Below are 18,071 nucleotides of genomic sequence, written 5' to 3'. Positions count from 1 at the left end.
TAATGTCTAATATGAGAAGGAACTGAATCCCGGTGGATTCGTGGATCAAATCAGAGGCTGCGTGCTCTGCCCTGTCTATGAGGTGTCTCTTGATGATGTGTTCATAGTGAGTATGAGTATAAGGAGCCTGAGCACTGCGGTGAACGTCTTCATTTTATCATGGGTTATGGTCATGACCTCTGGTAGTACTCTCCCAATATAACACAATCCCTCTGAGCTCGGGGAAAGTCACTTGTACGCCTTCCTCCCACATATGAAATAGGCATCATCTGGGAGAACATAGGGGACAAAATATAATATCACCATATTACAAATTTTCCAAGTAAAGAAACCATTCTCTAGTTCTCCCATCTGCTCAGCACAAGTATCGGGCTGGATGATATGAGCACAATACCCTGATGATACTTTTCCAACCCACATGGTCTTGCTTCCACGGGTATACCTATACCGAAAATACCTCCCACTGTTGGCTATTTGGCGTACAAGTTCAGAGTCTATGGGTATCCTATCAGCTCTGTGTGAGAAGGTCATTGTCTGTTATTCCACGTTACTACATTTCAAATCATCCTGGGGGTCTATCATTACATGAGGTTGTCGACCAAAAAGAATTTCAAAGGGTGATAAGTTAAGTGGAGACCTGGGAGTGGTTCTGATGCTGTACAACACTAGTGGCAAAGCTTCTGGCCACAACAATCCAGTTTCAGCCATTAATTTGCTCAGCTTGTTCTTAATAGTGCTGTTCACTCTCTCTACCTTTGCACTCGACTGTGGCCGGTACGGAGTATGCAGCTTGCTATTAATTCCCATCAGTTTGCACATGACCTGAAAGACTTCACCTGTAAAATGGGTACCCCTGTCACTTTCAATTATTCTAGGGATACCATATCTACACACAAAATTCCTGCACAATTTTCTTTGCAGTGAACGTAGCAGTATTTGTGGCAGCAGGGAACGCTTCTACCCAGTTGGAAAATACATCAATACAAACTAACACATATTTCAAATTCCTACAGGGTGGTAACTGTATGAAATCGATTTGTATTACCTGAAAAGGTCCGTCTGTAGGAGGGATATGGGATGGCTCTGTTGGTATTGTCTTTCCAATATTCTTCCTCAAGCAAGTAAAACATGTCATTGCTCTCTTACCTGCATGAGAAGAGAATCCTGGCGCACACCAGTAGGCTCTTACCAACTTGCACATACCCTCTTTGCCCAGATGAGTCAGACCGTGTGCCGCCTCAGCTAGGCTTGGAAGATATGCTCTGGGGGCCACCGGCTTACCATGTCCACCTGTCCACAGTCCTGAGGACTCCTAGCCATACCCCTTTGCCCTCCAGACTGCCTTTTCCTGTAGGTTCCGATTTCCTGCATTTCGATTAATTGTTGTGTGTTGATCGTGTTAAATGTCATCAGTGATGTGATGTTCGTTTGTATGGGGGTGCTTGCTGCTGATTTAGCAGCTTCATCTGCCCGGCTGTTACCAAGTGAAATTGGGTCTTGGTTGTAAGTGTGTGCTTTGCACTTGATGACAGCCACTCTGTCTGGTTCCTGTATTGCTGTCAAAAACCTTTTGATGTGGGACGCATGCGCTACAGATGTGCCAGCTGCCGTCATGAAATTTCTGAGGCGCCATAGGGCCCCAAAATCATGCACTACTCCAAAGGCGTACCTAGAATCTGTGTATATATTAGCTGACTTACCCTTGGCCAATTCACACGCTCTGGTTAGGGCGACCAACTCAGCAACTTGTGCTGAGTGCGGTGGGCCCAGGGGTTCAGCTATGATACCTTCATCATCTACAACTGCATATCCGGTGCACAAGTCTCCCGATTCTGTCTGTGGAAACTACCGTCAGTGTAGAAGGTAAAGTCTACTCCTTCCAGTGGGTTGTCACTGATGTCAGGTCTCGCTGTGAAAGTCTGATTCAGGTATTCCATACAATCATGCGTATCAGTGTCTGCACTAAATCCTACTTCACCAACATTCTCATCCTCCACCCTTTGTGCCTGTCCAGGCACACTTGGCAAGTAAGTTGCAGGATTTAGTGAGCTGCATCTCTTAATGGTGATGTTTACCGGGGCCATCAGTGATAATTCCCACTTTGTAAACCGAGCAGATGGGACATGTCTGGTTTGGGCTGAGTTTAGTAAGGCTGATACTGCATGAGGTGTATGAATGGTCAGGTCATGTCCTAACACTACGTCCTTGCTTTTACTTACCAGCAAAGCTATCGCTGCAACACTTCGCAAGCAAGTGGGGAGAGACCGCGCTACAGTATCCGACTGTGCACTGTAGTAAGCTACCGGCCTGCTGGCATCACCATGTCTCTGAGTTAAAACCCCTGCTGTGCACCCCACACTTTCTGTACCGTACAATTCAAAGGGCTTCTCATAATCTGGCATACCTAATGCAGGTGCCTGTGATAGGCACTGTTTGAGTCTCTCAAACGCTAGTTCGGACTCATCTATGTGCGAAATCTGTTCCGGTTTGTTCGAAGAGAACATTTCTTGCAAAGGTAAAGCCAGTATAGAGAACCCTGGAATCCAGTTTCGACAGTACCCACACATTCCAAGGAAAGTGCGGATCTGTTGCTGAGTTTGTGGCAGAGTCATGTCGCGAATCGCCTGTATTCTATCAGCAGTGAGGTGTCTAAGTCATTGAGTCAAGCAATGTCCCAAATATTTGACCCTGGTCCGGCACAACTGCAACTTATCCTTTGAAACCTTGTGTCCCGTTTGGGAAAGATGAAACAGAAGCTGTTTCGTGTCTTTCAAGGATGATTCGAGTGAGTCAGAACACAACAATAAGTCATCAACATACTGTATTAGTACTGATCCACTCTCAGGTTGAAAGGATTGTAAACAGTCATGCAAAGCCTGGGAGAAAATACTTGGGCTGTCAATGAAACCTTGGGGGAGACGAGTCCAGGTGTACTGTACTCCCCTGTATGTGAAGGCAAAAAGGTACTGACTGTCAGGGTGAAGAGGGACAAAAAAGAAAGCAGAACAGAGGTCAATGACAGTGAAGAATTTTGCAGTAGAGGGAATTTGCATGAAGATGACAGCTGGATTGGGCACTACGGGGAATTGGCTCTCAACTATCTTGTTTATCCCCCTTAGATCCTGCACTAGCCTGTAACCCCTCCCCCCACTCTTTTTCACAGGGAAGATGGGACTATTGGCGGTGCTGGACATCCTGACTAGGATGCTCTGCTGTAGCAGCCGCTCTATGATGGGGTACACTCCTAATTCTACCTCTACCTCCGCCTAGATCTTTTCTGGGATCGGGAAATTCAGACATAATTGACCTTAATTCTGCTCGGGACCAGGGACAATGCATGGCAATGTTCCTGATGGGAGTTACTCCCTGATTGTCAGTTTTCCCGTTGGGAACTGCAATTACCCTGACAGGATTTAATTCAATTACATCCTTCCGGTTTGATTCTACAATGTGGGAAGCTATAGTTTCTGCATAATGTATGGTACCGTACTTACCTGTGGACACGACCTCACCTATCCCTCCGCTAGGGGGCCTTGCTTGTTACCTATCTGCCGTACGACCACTGGAATCGAATCACAAGCTGCGAAACCTCAGCCGGAGCGTATAAAAAAACTACATGGGTCACAATTCACAATTCCCTACCACGCTCCTGTGCAAGTCTCCTCACAACTTACGTATTTCAATCTATATTAACGTGAGTCAGCCGCCTCACGTCACCAAGCCTCCACTCGCTTGGTGTACCACGGGACCCGATTTCCGGGGTTCAAATCCACTCACTTCGCTTTCGCTCACTCAAATACACTGTGGTTTTTCTGTACAGAAAATTTTCACTCGTTCTGATCGGCAGCTTTACCGCCAGAGGCAATACAGTTTATACAAATGTTTTATACTAATCTACTTTTGAAACCGGATAGTTTTGTGCTATTGTAGCATAGCTACTGTCCCACCTTTGAACTAAACAACACTATTGTGTAATTTGCACTTAGCGCCCGCACTCTTACGCACTTTGCGTAAACACGCGACCGTTCATGTCTTTTATGCTACGTGCGCAGTCCTGTACTTTGTCCGAGACACGTGTACAAAACCGTGCATCCGCAATAAAACAAATCCCACAGCTCTATAAATGTGAACAATATTAATTACTATTGCCCACTAGACACAACTTGTTCTGTATAAACTTTTATGCAGACCTGCGTTTGTGTCTTTACACTTACTTCTTTAAAATACTGTTATTTCAAATTTACCTATATAGTAACAAATGTATCCGATTTCACACAGATCTATAATGACTGTAATAATCTATAATTTAAATGATATGATTCAGATTGGATAGCTATCTTGCAGAACATACACTGTTATAAATATACACATAATTATAATATTATATATATGTATCATTCACTAGCCTTCTATGTGACACCTTACCTCTTATTTGTATATCAAAGCTATTTGCTTTTCACTGCTAAAAATAAGCAGTTACACAGGTTAATTTGCATTTCAATGGCTATCCTCCCTAATAAGCAGATTCTACAAGTCTTGGAAGGAAAAAGAAAAAAAAGGAAGAAAATCCCAAAACCCTTTCTTTCCTTTTTCTATCTGTGTGCAATTTCTTACACCAAGCCAAGCATTTATTTCACCATTTACTCTCACTAGGCCCAATGAAACTATTTGTAATTGACTATGGCATGGGTTAAATAAATGCATTGGTAACTCATAAATGGTGTTTGATGTGACAAAGGAAACTGATTGTTCTGAGCAGACTGAAAATCAGCTATTTAGAAAATGACCTTCCTAAAATGGCCTCTGCTCCTCCCCCCTTCCACATCCATGAGGTTTATACAAAATGGTAGACAGGCCATGTGGTTAGTCCAAAATGGAGGACAAACCACGTGGCTTCCTTTGTCACAAAGAAATCGCACATTATACAAGCAACAGAAGTTATTTTAGGCCTGAGGTTTTTTAAAAAAAAACTATATCAAGGCTATGCAGCAACTTTTAAATGTACTTTTAAATCTACTTAACAGATAAACAACTCAATCTGAATCAAACACAATATGACTTATTTAAACTTTGTTTTGCAACAATGTGAGAGGGTATGCAAAGTATCGGTGCCCTTTTGTGTACGTTTTTGGTGCCCAAAAAAAAAAATTCACAGATTTTTAAATAGCTTTTTTCTTGTGATTTACGGGTTCTACCAGCACCTCTGCAGACCATACAGAGCAGACGCCATCTAATCAGTACACAAGTAGGGTTTTCAGTGTATACATCGACCAAGAAAAGGTTACGTATGATAACTTTCTTTCCGCCCTTTGCTGATAGATTAAGTCTGCTATGACCTGTTAGGCTGTGAGTATGTGGAAACCCGACAATGCCTCCAATTGTAAATGCTGATTTACATACAGGACTAAAAGCAACACTTTAAAAAGACATTTCATACACTTTAAATGGAGCCGCTGTGGCCGCTATACTTAATCCTCAACTTATTACACCATTAGCGTACAGCGCCCCGTACCGTGTACGTACCTTGCGTACAAACGCTGCGCTGGCTGTACAAAGTACACTCAGTGCGTACACACCCAAAGATACACCGTGAACCCTTAACCGCTATGCATGCGATAGTAATACACTTACAACCTTAGCAGGGAAAGGAAAACACGACACCAGTTTGTATTTAAAATGCCGGGTTCCGACACCACAACATATTATTACTGAAAGGGGGTTACAATAACAAAGCAATACAATACAAAAGAATAATGGCTACAGTCAATGGTACATACGTGTTTGGTTTTCGCCGCGCTACCCAGTCTGGTCCTCGATCATCTAGATAGATAACTTTTAGAGTCTTGTGTGTGAACAGGCCTGCGGCTGGCTCCTTTATACAATCTTCCAAGACTTAACACAATGGATACTGTAATCTCTTTGTCCATTGGACACAGGGATGGTCATTTACAGTACAGGAGAGGTCATAGGTTGGTTTGAATAGGTGGGCGATGTCTGTTCCAGATGCACTTGTGGGTGGTCTCCTCTGGGTTCCCGCCGCATACCTAATGTACAGTAAATACAGTTTATATCTATATTCTGCTCCTGCACATAACTATTCGCAGGAACGTGTGATCTTCTGCAGACCAACACCGGAATATTGCCCTTAAAATACCCTACAGCTGGATACCAAACACCACCTTATAACCTTGTTCTGTCCCCTCCTACCCTGTAAAGGTGAATCCCTTTGTTCTGATACCATTTCAACTGTTGTAACTTGCTGGTGTGGTGCAGGGAGACTATGTGTACATTATGCACTATTTGGATTAAATATGTAATGTGTTTTGATGGCTTTTCCATGCGTTCACAAACTCTACCGTAAATACTCATACCACGCGCTAATGCGCAGGACCGTGGGAGCGACCATACGCAAATTGCGAATATGTGCACGCACGGCAGAACAAGTACACGCACGGAGGCCATCTATGTGTAGTTTGTACGTGATGTGTGTATTGCAATATTTTTCGACTTTGACACTATCATTATCAGGAAAATCAGATGGCAGCTCCGCTTCAACTTCCTGAACCCAGGGTTCAATAGCTTTTGCAGCCCAAGAAGCCGCAATAGTGGGCCTATGCACAGCTCCTGCAAGAGTGTAAATAAACTTCAAGCAACCCTCCACATGTTTATCCTTTTTTTTTTTTTTAGAGAGGTGACGTAGTGACAAGCAGAGCAGATGACACCACCAAATGCGCGACCTGTGAGTCCACCGGGGATGGTGTTCGCCAATTTTTACTTAACTCTGCAGCGAGGGGACAACGAGCTAGCATCTTCTTAGACACAGAGAATTTCTTTCCTGGATACTCCCAAGATTCCTTACGTATGTCAACCAAATGGTCAGAATGGGGTAAAACTAATTTAGTAACCTTCTGATGCTTGAACTTATCAGGTTTCTTATAGGTATCTGGAGGATCTGCGTCATCATCAATTTGAAGAACCAGTCTTATAGCCTCCAAGAGGTCAGGAACATCCACCTGTGTAATAAATTCCCCATCAGTAGCATCTACATCAGTGTCTGAGGGGTCAGTATATACGCCATCTTCATCGGATGAAGTATCCAAAACGTGTGGATTGTGAGGAAGTAATGGCCCGCTAAGAGGACCCCTTGGTCCTAGGTGGGCAAGGGTTAGGTTTTTGTTTAGCCAAAGACTGATTTAATTGCTGTATCTGAGTGGACAGATTATCTGCCCATGGCGGATTAGCTGCAGGCACAATATGTGGCTGTAATGGCACAGGAGGTCCCACAGGGGGCGCAAGTCTAGTTACTAGCATAGTCAGCAAATTAGAAAAAAGCAGCCCAAGGTGGGTCTTGGTGTGCCCCCGGTGCTGCAAACTGACTGAGGGGTAGAGAACCCCCGGTACCTGAGCCCTCAGCTACAATGTTTTCCTCCAAGCAATCCGTGGCATCAGCATTGCATGGTGCAAGATCAGCCGTGGATCTACCGCCCTGTTTAGCATACATTATTGGGAAGCGTAACCTTAGGGCGTAGCAGTACAATATAACCAAAGTGCTTGCCAGAAAAAAACCCTGTATAGTGTGACTGCAAAGCAGAGCACAAGCAGAGAATTTGAGAGGTATATGGTAACTGAAACACACAAGAGAAAAATACCAAAGTAGTATATCCTGTGAAACACTATATTATATGAGAACCCTAGTGCACTTAGCCCCCCTCAGGGTACAGAATATAGGGATAGCGATATGTGTGAGATACACGGAATAGAAACCACACAGCAGCTATTGGCACACACAGTCACATGTACAATGCAGAAATTATTACAAACAACAATAAAACTGCACTGGACTAGCAATACTAAGTAACTGGACTACTAAGTAAAGCTATGTATTTATACAGATTATAACAATGCGCAGTAAAGGCTAGATGTTTATCACAGGATACTTGTACTAAATATCCCTGTAGTTATGCACTTGTTCTTAACTAACACTGTCTACACGACATGTAGAATACTTAAGTGTCCTGTAAATGCACAGTGCTGATGAGGCAGGTGGCTTTACAGAGGAGAGATTGCCCAGCAGTCCCAGGATCAGCGCAGCTCTGTGTAATGGCGCCCATACGCTGATAGTGAGTGACTGCGAAGAGAGATGCCGCTCCAGGGTGGGAACATTTGCATTAAATGGCGCCTGGGGCTGGGGGAGGGGCTACAGGTCAGTGCCCTTTCCCCTCTGCTGGACTTTATCACCGGGTACTGCGGGGCCTATAGAAAACGGATTATGCAAAATCCAACCTGTGCGCCTTGCCCTGGTGGTCTAGTGGGGTCCCTGTACGGCCACAGTGTCCATGCTAGCGCGCGCGGTCCGTCTCCGGAGACCACGCAGGATCGCTATTTCAGAGGGTCTTGCCTGGGGGACCCTCTTACCTCCTCCCAAAGATGCGGCCACGCGATCCAGGAGAGCAGCGGCGGGTGTGTGCTTGAAGTGACCGGAAACCCTCCGCTGTAAGTACCCAGCAACCAGGGCGCGGGAGTATACAGCGCCGCTGGGGGAGGTGAGGGAGCCGCAGCACGATATGTCAGACTGACATATAGCACTTCTAATTGCCTGTGCTGCAGGCCTTGAAGTCTTCTTTTTTTCCAAAAGCTCTTTTCAGGGCTGCCTAGAGCAGCCATCCATGTTAGTTGCCTGCACTGCAGGCACCAACTTACAAACTGAGCTCCAGTGCCTGGAGGCGGGGACATAGAGGAGGCGGCGCTATGCATCCTGGGAACAGTCAAAGCTTTTAGCCTGTTGGTGCCTCGGATCAAGATCCAACTCTACACCCCGATGTAATTCCTTGTTGAATCACAGTGTACTCCGTGCAGAAACATATGTACAGTATATAAACTTGTCAATCGTGATTCTAGGGCCGGGCAAATCGTGCAGGGCGCTGCGGCCACTGTCTGCAGCTGTATTACATGCGGACAGCTAAAAATGTCCCTGCCAAAATGTCCGCTGGGCCGCTATGTGCCATAATTTGCAAGTGGCATTACTGTATATATATATATATATATATATATATATATAGAATGTAGAGATGCCCGGCACTCCCAGTATGCTATGGCAAAAACCGGGTGCCCTCCGCAGTCAACAATAATGCAGGAAAGGAAAGACGCAGCGGCACTCCATCGGTGTAAACAATCAGATATGTATTCAAATAAAACACATAACAGTGGTCACATACAAAACCAACGTTTCGGGGTCCTGAGACCCCTTGACAAAGGGGTCTCAGGACCCCGAAACGTTGGTTTTGTATGTGACCACTGTTATGTGTTTTATTTGAATACATATCTGATTGTTTACACCGATGGAGTGCCGCTGCTTCTTTCCTTTCCTATATATATATATATATATATATATATATATATATAAAACAATAATGTCAGGGGCATAATGTTTAAGGGGCATTACTGTGTGGGGCATATTATGGTTTTAGGGGCATTACTGTGGGGCATAATGTATGAGGGGCATTGCTGTGTGGGGCATATTATGGTGTCAGGGGCATAATGTTTAAGGAGCATTACTGTGTGGGGCATATTATGGTGTCAGAGGCATAACTGTAGGGCATAACATTAGTGTCTTTTCCTGCAAGGCTTCACCCCTATTATCACGGCCATGCCGCCTTTACTTTCGCACGCAAATTATCTTTTTTCATGTTCACACTGGGAGCCAGATTAGCTACAAACGGCCCTGCACCAGGTCCAACTGTTAGTATTATATACAGTATGTTGCTGAATGCATCCAACTAAACACTAAACATATGCCTGTAATGCAAATGCACTTTTTCTTGCCTCTTTATTCCTCCATATGAAAAAAACAAGCAATAAAGTCATATGATAAAGTTAATTGTATTCATTATTTTGTTTCAGAAATGGATAAAATTTAAAAGGGACTTTGAAAATTTTAAAACAACATGCATACCATGGGAAATGAAGATTAAAGAAGTGGAAAGTAGGTGACATTTTGAATAAAGTTTAACAATTTATGTTATGTATTTGCTATTTCTACTGTATAATAAAAACATTTGAGTAGTATAACAAATTTCCTCTCTGTAACATACAAGTTATTGGGGTATATATTAGAGATGAGCGGGTTCGGTTCCTCGGAATCCGAACCCGCCCGAACTTCATGTTTTTTTTCACGGGTCCGAGCGACTCGGATCTTCCCGCCTTGCTCGGTTAACCCGAGCGCGCCCGAACGTCATCATGACGCTGTCGGATTCTCGCGAGACTCGGATTCTATATAAGGAGCCGCGCGTCGCCGCCATTTTCACACGTGCATTGAGATTGATAGGGAGAGGACGTGGCTGGCGTCCTCTCCATTTAGATTAGAAGAGAGAGAGTGAGATTGATTTGAGACAGAGACACTTGATTTACTGGAGCTTAGGAGTACTGTAGAGAGTGCAGAGTTTAGTAGTGACTGACCACAGTGACCACCAGACAGTGCAGTTTTATTTAATATAATCCGTTCTCTGCCTGAAAAAAACGATACACAGTGACTCAGTCACATACCATATCTGTGTGCACTGCTCAGCCCAGTGTGCTGCATCATCTATGTATATATCTGACTGTGCTCACACAGCTTATAATTGTGGGGGAGACTGGGGAGCAGTGCCAGTTATAGGTTATAGCAGGAGCCAGGAGTACATATTATTAAAATTAAACAGTGCACACTTTTGCTGCAGGAGTGCCACTGCCAGTGTGACTGACCAGTGACCTGACCACACTGACCACCAGTATAGTTAGTAGTATACTATATTGTGATTGCCTGAAAAAGTTAAACACTCGTCGTGTGACTTGTGTGGTGTTTTTTTTTTATTCTATAAAAAACTCATTCTGCTGACAGACAGTGTCCAGCAGGTCCGTCATTATATAATATATACCTGTCCGGCTGCAGTAGTGATATATATATAATTTTTATATCATTATTTATCAACCAGTCGCAGCAGACACAGTACGGTAGTTCACGGCTGTAGCTACCTCTGTGTCGGCACTCGGCAGTCCATCCATAATTGTATACCACCTACCCGTGGTTTTTTTTTCTTTCTTCTTTATACATACATACTACATCTCTTTATCAACCAGTCTATATTAGCAGCAGACACAGTACAGTAGTCCACGGCTGTAGCTACCTCTGTGTCGGCACTCGGCAGTCCATCCATAATTGTATACCACCTACCCGTGGTTTTTTTTTCTTTCTTCTTTATACATACATACTACATCTCTTTATCAACCAGTCTATATTAGCAGCAGACACAGTACAGTACGGTAGTCCACGGCTGTAGCTACCTCTGTGTCGGCACTCGGCAGTCCGTCCATAATTGTATACCACCTACCCGTGGTTTTTTTTTCTTTCTTCTTTATACATACATACTACATCTCTTTATCAACCAGTCTATATTAGCAGCAGACACAGTACAGTAGTCCACGGCTGTAGCTACCTCTGTGTCGGCACTCGGCAGTCCATCCATAATTGTATACCACCTACCCGTGGTTTTTTTTTCTTTCTTCTTTATACATACATACTACATCTCTTTATCAACCAGTCTATATTAGCAGCAGACACAGTACAGTACGGTAGTCCACGGCTGTAGCTACCTCTGTGTCAGCACTCGGCAGTCCGTCCATAATTGTATACCACCTACCCGTGGTTTTTTTTTCTTTCTTCTTTATACATACATACTACATCTCTTTATCAACCAGTCTATATTAGCAGCAGACACAGTACAGTAGTCCACGGCTGTAGCTACCTCTGTGTCGGCACTCGGCAGTCCATCCATAATTGTATACCACCTACCCGTGGTTTTTTTTTCTTTCTTCTTTATACATACATACTACATCTCTTTATCAACCAGTCTATATTAGCAGCAGACACAGTACAGTACGGTAGTCCACGGCTGTAGCTACCTCTGTGTCGGCACTCGGCAGTCCGTCCATAATTGTATACCACCTACCCGTGGTTTTTTTTTCTTTCTTCTTTATACATACTACATCTCATTATCATCCAGTCTATATTAGCAGCAGACACAGTACAGTACGGTAGTCCACGGCTGTAGCTACCTCTGTGTCGGCACTCGGCAGTCCGTCCATAATTGTATACCACCTACCCGTGGTTTTTTTTTTCTTTCTTCTTTATACCTACTACATCTCATTATCAACCAGTCTATATTAGCAGCAGACACAGTACGGTAGTCCACGGCTGTAGCTACCTCTGTGTCGGCACTCGGCAGTCCGTCCATAATTGTATACCACCTACCCGTGGTTTTTTTTTTTTCTTCTTTATACATACTACATCTCATTATCAACCAGTCTATATTAGCAGCAGACACAGTACGGTAGTCCACGGCTGTAGCTACCTCTGTGTCGGCACTCGGCAGTCCATCCATAATTGTATACCACCTACCCGTGGTTTTTTTTTCTTTCTTCTTTATACATACATACTACATCTCATTATCATCCAGTCTATATTAGCAGCAGACACAGTACAGTACAATAGTCCACGGCTGTAGCTACCTCTGTGTCGGCACTCGGCAGTCCATCCATAATTGTATACTAGTATCCATCCATCTCCATTGTTTACCTGAGGTGCCTTTTAGTTGTGCCTATTAAAATATGGAGAACAAAAATGTTGAGGTTAGGGAAAGATCAAGATCCACTTTCACCTCGTGCTGAAGCTGCTGCCACTAGTCATGGCCGAGACGATGAAATGCCAGCAACGTCGTCTGCCAAGGCCGATGCCCAATGTCATAGTACAGAGCATGTCAAATCCAAAACACCAAATATCAGTAAAAAAAGGACTCCAAAACCTAAAATAAAATTGTCGGAGGAGAAGCGTAAACTTGCCAATATGCCATTTACCACACGGAGTGGCAAGGAACGGCTGAGGCCCTGGCCTATGTTCATGGCTAGTGGTTCAGCTTCACATGAGGATGGAAGCACTCAGCCTCTCGCTAGAAAACTGAAAAGACTCAAGCTGGCAAAAGCACCGCAAAGAACTGTGCGTTCTTCGAAATCCCAAATCCACAAGGAGAGTCCAATTGTGTCGGTTGCGATGCCTGACCTTCCCAACACTGGACGTGAAGAGCATGCGCCTTCCACCATTTGCACGCCCCCTGCAAGTGCTGGAAGGAGCACCCGCAGTCCAGTTCCTGATAGTCAGATTGAAGATGTCAGTGTTGAAGTACACCAGGATGAGGAGGATATGGGTGTTGCTGGCGCTGGGGAGGAAATTGACCAGGAGGATTCTGATGGTGAGGTGGTTTGTTTAAGTCAGGCACCCGGGGAGACACCTGTTGTCCGTGGGAGGAATATGGCCGTTGACATGCCTGGTGAAAATACCAAAAAAATCAGCTCTTCGGTGTGGAAGTATTTCACCAGAAATGCGGACAACATTTGTCAAGCCGTGTGTTCCCTTTGTCAAGCTGTAATAAGTAGGGGTAAGGACGTTAACCACCTCGGAACATCCTCCCTTATACGTCACCTGCAGCGCATTCATAATAAGTCAGTGACAAGTTCAAAAACTTTGGGCGACAGCGGAAGCAGTCCACTGACCAGTAAATCCCTTCCTCTTGTAACCAAGCTCACGCAAACCACCCCACCAACTCCCTCAGTGTCAATTTCCTCCTTCCCCAGGAATGCCAATAGTCCTGCAGGCCATGTCACTGGCAATTCTGACGAGTCCTCTCCTGCCTGGGATTCCTCTGATGCATCCTTGCGTGTAACGCCTACTGCTGCTGGCGCTGCTGTTGTTGCTGCTGGGAGTCGATGGTCATCCCAGAGGGGAAGTCGTAAGCCCACTTGTACTACTTCCAGTAAGCAATTGACTGTCCAACAGTCCTTTGCAAGGAAGATGAAATATCACAGCAGTCATCCTGCTGCAAAGCGGATAACTGAGGCCTTGACAACTATGTTGGTGTTAGACGTGCGTCCGGTATCCGCCGTTAGTTCACAGGGAACTAGACAATTTATTGAGGCAGTGTGCCCCCGTTACCAAATACCATCTAGGTTCCACTTCTGTAGGCAGGCGATACCGAGAATGTACACGGACGTCAGAAAAAGACTCACCAGTGTCCTAAAAAATGCAGTTGTACCCAATGTCCACTTAACCACGGACATGTGGACAAGTGGAGCAGGGCAGGGTCAGGACTATATGACTGTGACAGCCCACTGGGTAGATGTATGGACTCCCGCCGCAAGAACAGCAGCGGCGGCACCAGTAGCAGCATCTCGCAAACGCCAACTCTTTCCTAGGCAGGCTACGCTTTGTATCACCGCTTTCCAGAATACGCACACAGCTAAAAACCTCTTACGGCAACTGAGGAAGATCATCGCAGAATGGCTTACCCCAATTGGACTCTCCTGTGGATTTGTGGCATCGGACAACGCCAGCAATATTGTGTGTGCATTAAATATGGGCAAATTCCAGCACGTCCCATGTTTTGCACATACCTTGAATTTGGTGGTGCAGAATTTTTTAAAAAACGACAGGGGCGTGCAAGAGATGCTGTCGGTGGCCAGAAGAATTGCGGGACACTTTCGGCGTACAGGCACCACGTACAGAAGACTGGAGCACCACCAAAAACTACTGAACCTGCCCTGCCATCATCTGAAGCAAGAAGTGGTAACGAGGTGGAATTCAACCCTCTATATGCTTCAGAGGTTGGAGGAGCAGCAAAAGGCCATTCAAGCCTATACAATTGAGCACGATATAGGAGGTGGAATGCACCTGTCTCAAGTGCAGTGGAGAATGATTTCAACGTTGTGCAAGGTTCTGATGCCCTTTGAACTTGCCACACGTGAAGTCAGTTCAGACACTGCCAGCCTGAGTCAGGTCATTCCCCTCATCAGGCTTTTGCAGAAGAAGCTGGAGACATTGAAGGAGGAGCTAACACGGAGCGATTCCGCTAGGCATGTGGGACTTGTGGATGGAGCCCTTAATTCGCTTAACAAGGATTCACGGGTGGTCAATCTGTTGAAATCAGAGCACTACATTTTGGCCACCGTGCTCGATCCTAGATTTAAAACCTACCTTGGATCTCTCTTTCCGGCAGACACAAGTCTGCTGGGGTTGAAAGACCTGCTGGTGAGAAAATTGTCAAGTCAAGCGGAACGCGACCTGTCAACATCTCCTCCTTCACATTCTCCCGCAACTGGGGGTGCGAGGAAAAGGCTCAGAATTCCGAGCCCACCCGCTGGCGGTGATGCAGGGCAGTCTGGAGCGACTGCTGATGCTGACATCTGGTCCGGACTGAAGGACCTGACAACGATTACGGACATGTCGTCTACTGTCACTGCATATGATTCTCTCAACATTGAAAGAATGGTGGAGGATTATATGAGTGACCGCATCCAAGTAGGCACGTCACACAGTCCGTACTTATACTGGCAGGAAAAAGAGGCAATTTGGAGGCCCTTGCACAAACTGGCTTTATTCTACCTAAGTTGCCCTCCCACAAGTGTGTACTCCGAAAGAGTGTTTAGTGCCGCCGCTCACCTTGTCAGCAATCGGCGTACGAGGTTACATCCAGAAAATGTGGAGAAGATGATGTTCATTAAAATGAATTATAATCAATTCCTCCGCGGAGACATTGACCAGCAGCAATTGCCTCCACAAAGTACACAGGAAGCTGAGATGGTGGATTCCAGTGGGGACGAATTGATAATCTGTGAGGAGGGGGATGTACACGGTGATATATCGGAGGATGATGATGAGGTGGACATCTTGCCTCTGTAGAGCCAGTTTGTGCAAGGAGAGATTAATTGCTTCTTTTTTGGGGGGGGTCCAAACCAACCCGTCATATCAGTCACAGTCGTGTGGCAGACCCTGTCACTGAAATGATGGGTTGGTTAAAGTGTGCATGTCCTGTTTATACAACATAAGGGTGGGTGGGAGGGCCCAAGGACAATTCCATCTTGCACCTCTTTTTTCTTTTATTTTTCTTTGCGTCATGTGCTGTTTGGGGAGGGTTTTTTGGAAGGGCCATCCTGCGTGACACTGCAGTGCCACTCCTAGATGGGCCCGGTGTTTGTGTCGGCCACTAGGGTCGCTTATCTTACTCACACAGTCAGCTACCTCATTGCGCCTCTTTTTTTCTTTGCGTCATGTGCTGTTTGGGGAGGGTTTTTTGGAAGGGACATCCTGCGTGACACTGCAGTGCCACTCCTAGATGGGCCCGGTGTTTGTGTCGGCCACCAGGGTCGCTTATCTTACTCACACAGTCAGCTACCTCATTGCGCCTCTTTTTTTCTTTGCGTCATGTGCTGTTTGGGGAGGGTTTTTTGGAAGGGACATCCTGCGTGACACTGCAGTGCCACTCCTAGATGGGCCCGGTTTTTGTGTCGGCCACTAGGGTCGCTTATCTTACTCACACAGCGACCTCGGTGCAAATTTTAGGACTAAAAATAATATTGTGAGGTGTGAGGTATTCAGAATAGACTGAAAATGAGTGTAAATTATGGTTTTTGAGGTTAATAATACTTTGGGATCAAAATGACCCCCAAATTCTATGATTTAAGCTGTTTTTTAGGGTTTTTTGAAAAAAACACCCGAATCCAAAACACACCCGAATCCGACAAAAAAAATTCGGTGAGGCTTTGCCAAAACGCGGTCGAACCCAAAACACGGCCGCGGAACCGAACCCAAAACCAAAACACAAAACCCGAAAAATTTCCGGCGCTCATCTCTAGTATATATATTACGCTCCTCTTAATGATCCTTATGTGACTAGACCCCGTTCACCTCCAAATTGAAATGAAGCAGGTCCACAGAGCGACGACATGTATTAACCTTGATATTGCCAATGTGGTAGAGAGGTAAATCATCCTTCTTGTGATGTGTGCTCTCCCACTATCGGCAGCTCTTACCGGCACTTCTGTCTCAACAGCGCATGCGCCTGTCTCCATGTCCCAGTGGCCCATGTGTCTCCCAACCAGCCAGCTACTCTGGGCATGCTCAAGATTTCACTACTCACACGAGATCTCATCTGCAGACCAGAGCCGGCAGCTGCTGCATCCAGGGACAGCTCTGTACCTGCTGTGGTCTATGGGCTTCGACACCTGCAACTGTCGATGTCTATAGCTGCAGGTGTCGGGAACGGTCAGTGCTGCTGCCCATTTATACATTGCCCTGCATATCTTTTAGGTAGCAGTGCCAATATAGAAAGCAGCTCATAGCGCCTCTGTCACTGAGCAAGCACCATTGCTGTAATACATGGGGGAGAAGCGGTATCAGTGCACATAATGTGCGCTAATACCACTTCTCCACATATAGACATTTAATACATTTACCCCATTATGCGGTATATACTTATTGATTTTAAAAATGTTTTATATATACAGTATACACTAGCTGTGGCCATTGCGATTGCTGTTGAAGTTGCCTCTGTGGACAGTTTTTTTATTTGTGGTGTTTTAGTTGTATTGAGTATTTACTACATTTTCACAGTTATTTGTTTATGTGCATTGTGTAGGGGCTCAAATTCCCATCAGCGTTTCACAGGTTGATGGCAGCGATGCCTTCATGTATCACTCAACCCGAGGTTATGCAGCCCTGCCACAGAGGTTGCCTCCAGCTGTGCCCTCCCCCACCGCTTACCCCGAGACATTGCGGCCCTGAGCACAATTAGATTTTTTTAGTTAGTACTTACCCCACTTTGAGAATGGGCATGATGATAGATAGCCTATCCCAGTGGTTCCCAAGTTGTGTGCCAAGGCACCCTGAGGTGCCACGAGGCTCTTGCAGGGATGCCTCGAGTTGGTGGTCCAGGACTAAATCTAATTATTTATAGTCAAAGTGACAGGCCAAACCAGTACTAGAGGCTGTCAATCATAAACTATGTGGACAGACAGAAGTACAACTGTACATCTACGTAACTGAACCTAAGGATGATAGCTAGGAACCACTGGCCTATCCTGTTCTCCAGTGCCATAACTAGACATTTTAGTTCTGTGTGCAAGAAACAGCATATTTAAAACAGTGCTAAAATGTAGGGGCGTGGCTTCATGGGGAAGAGGCGAAGCCACAAAATAATACCAATTCATAT

At 45.3% G+C, this 18,071-nt stretch overlaps 1 protein-coding gene across 1 annotated transcript in view; it reads left to right on the top strand.

Annotated features, from left to right (window-relative positions):
• LOC134927638 (transmembrane channel-like protein 2) overlaps positions 1-18,071 on the top strand; it is a 374,176-nt gene that overhangs the window by 202,076 nt on the left and 154,029 nt on the right. The window contains exon 6 of the mRNA XM_063922391.1: positions 9,901-9,982. Coding sequence (XP_063778461.1) covers positions 9,901-9,982 — 82 coding nt within the window. The remainder of the gene's footprint in view (positions 1-9,900; positions 9,983-18,071) is intronic.

Source organism: Pseudophryne corroboree, chromosome 5 (assembly GCF_028390025.1).
Source record: "Pseudophryne corroboree isolate aPseCor3 chromosome 5, aPseCor3.hap2, whole genome shotgun sequence".
NCBI classification, from domain to species: domain Eukaryota; kingdom Metazoa; phylum Chordata; class Amphibia; order Anura; family Myobatrachidae; genus Pseudophryne; species Pseudophryne corroboree.
The sequence above is the reverse complement of the archived record's forward strand: the minus strand, read 5'-3'. Positions and strand labels throughout refer to the sequence as shown.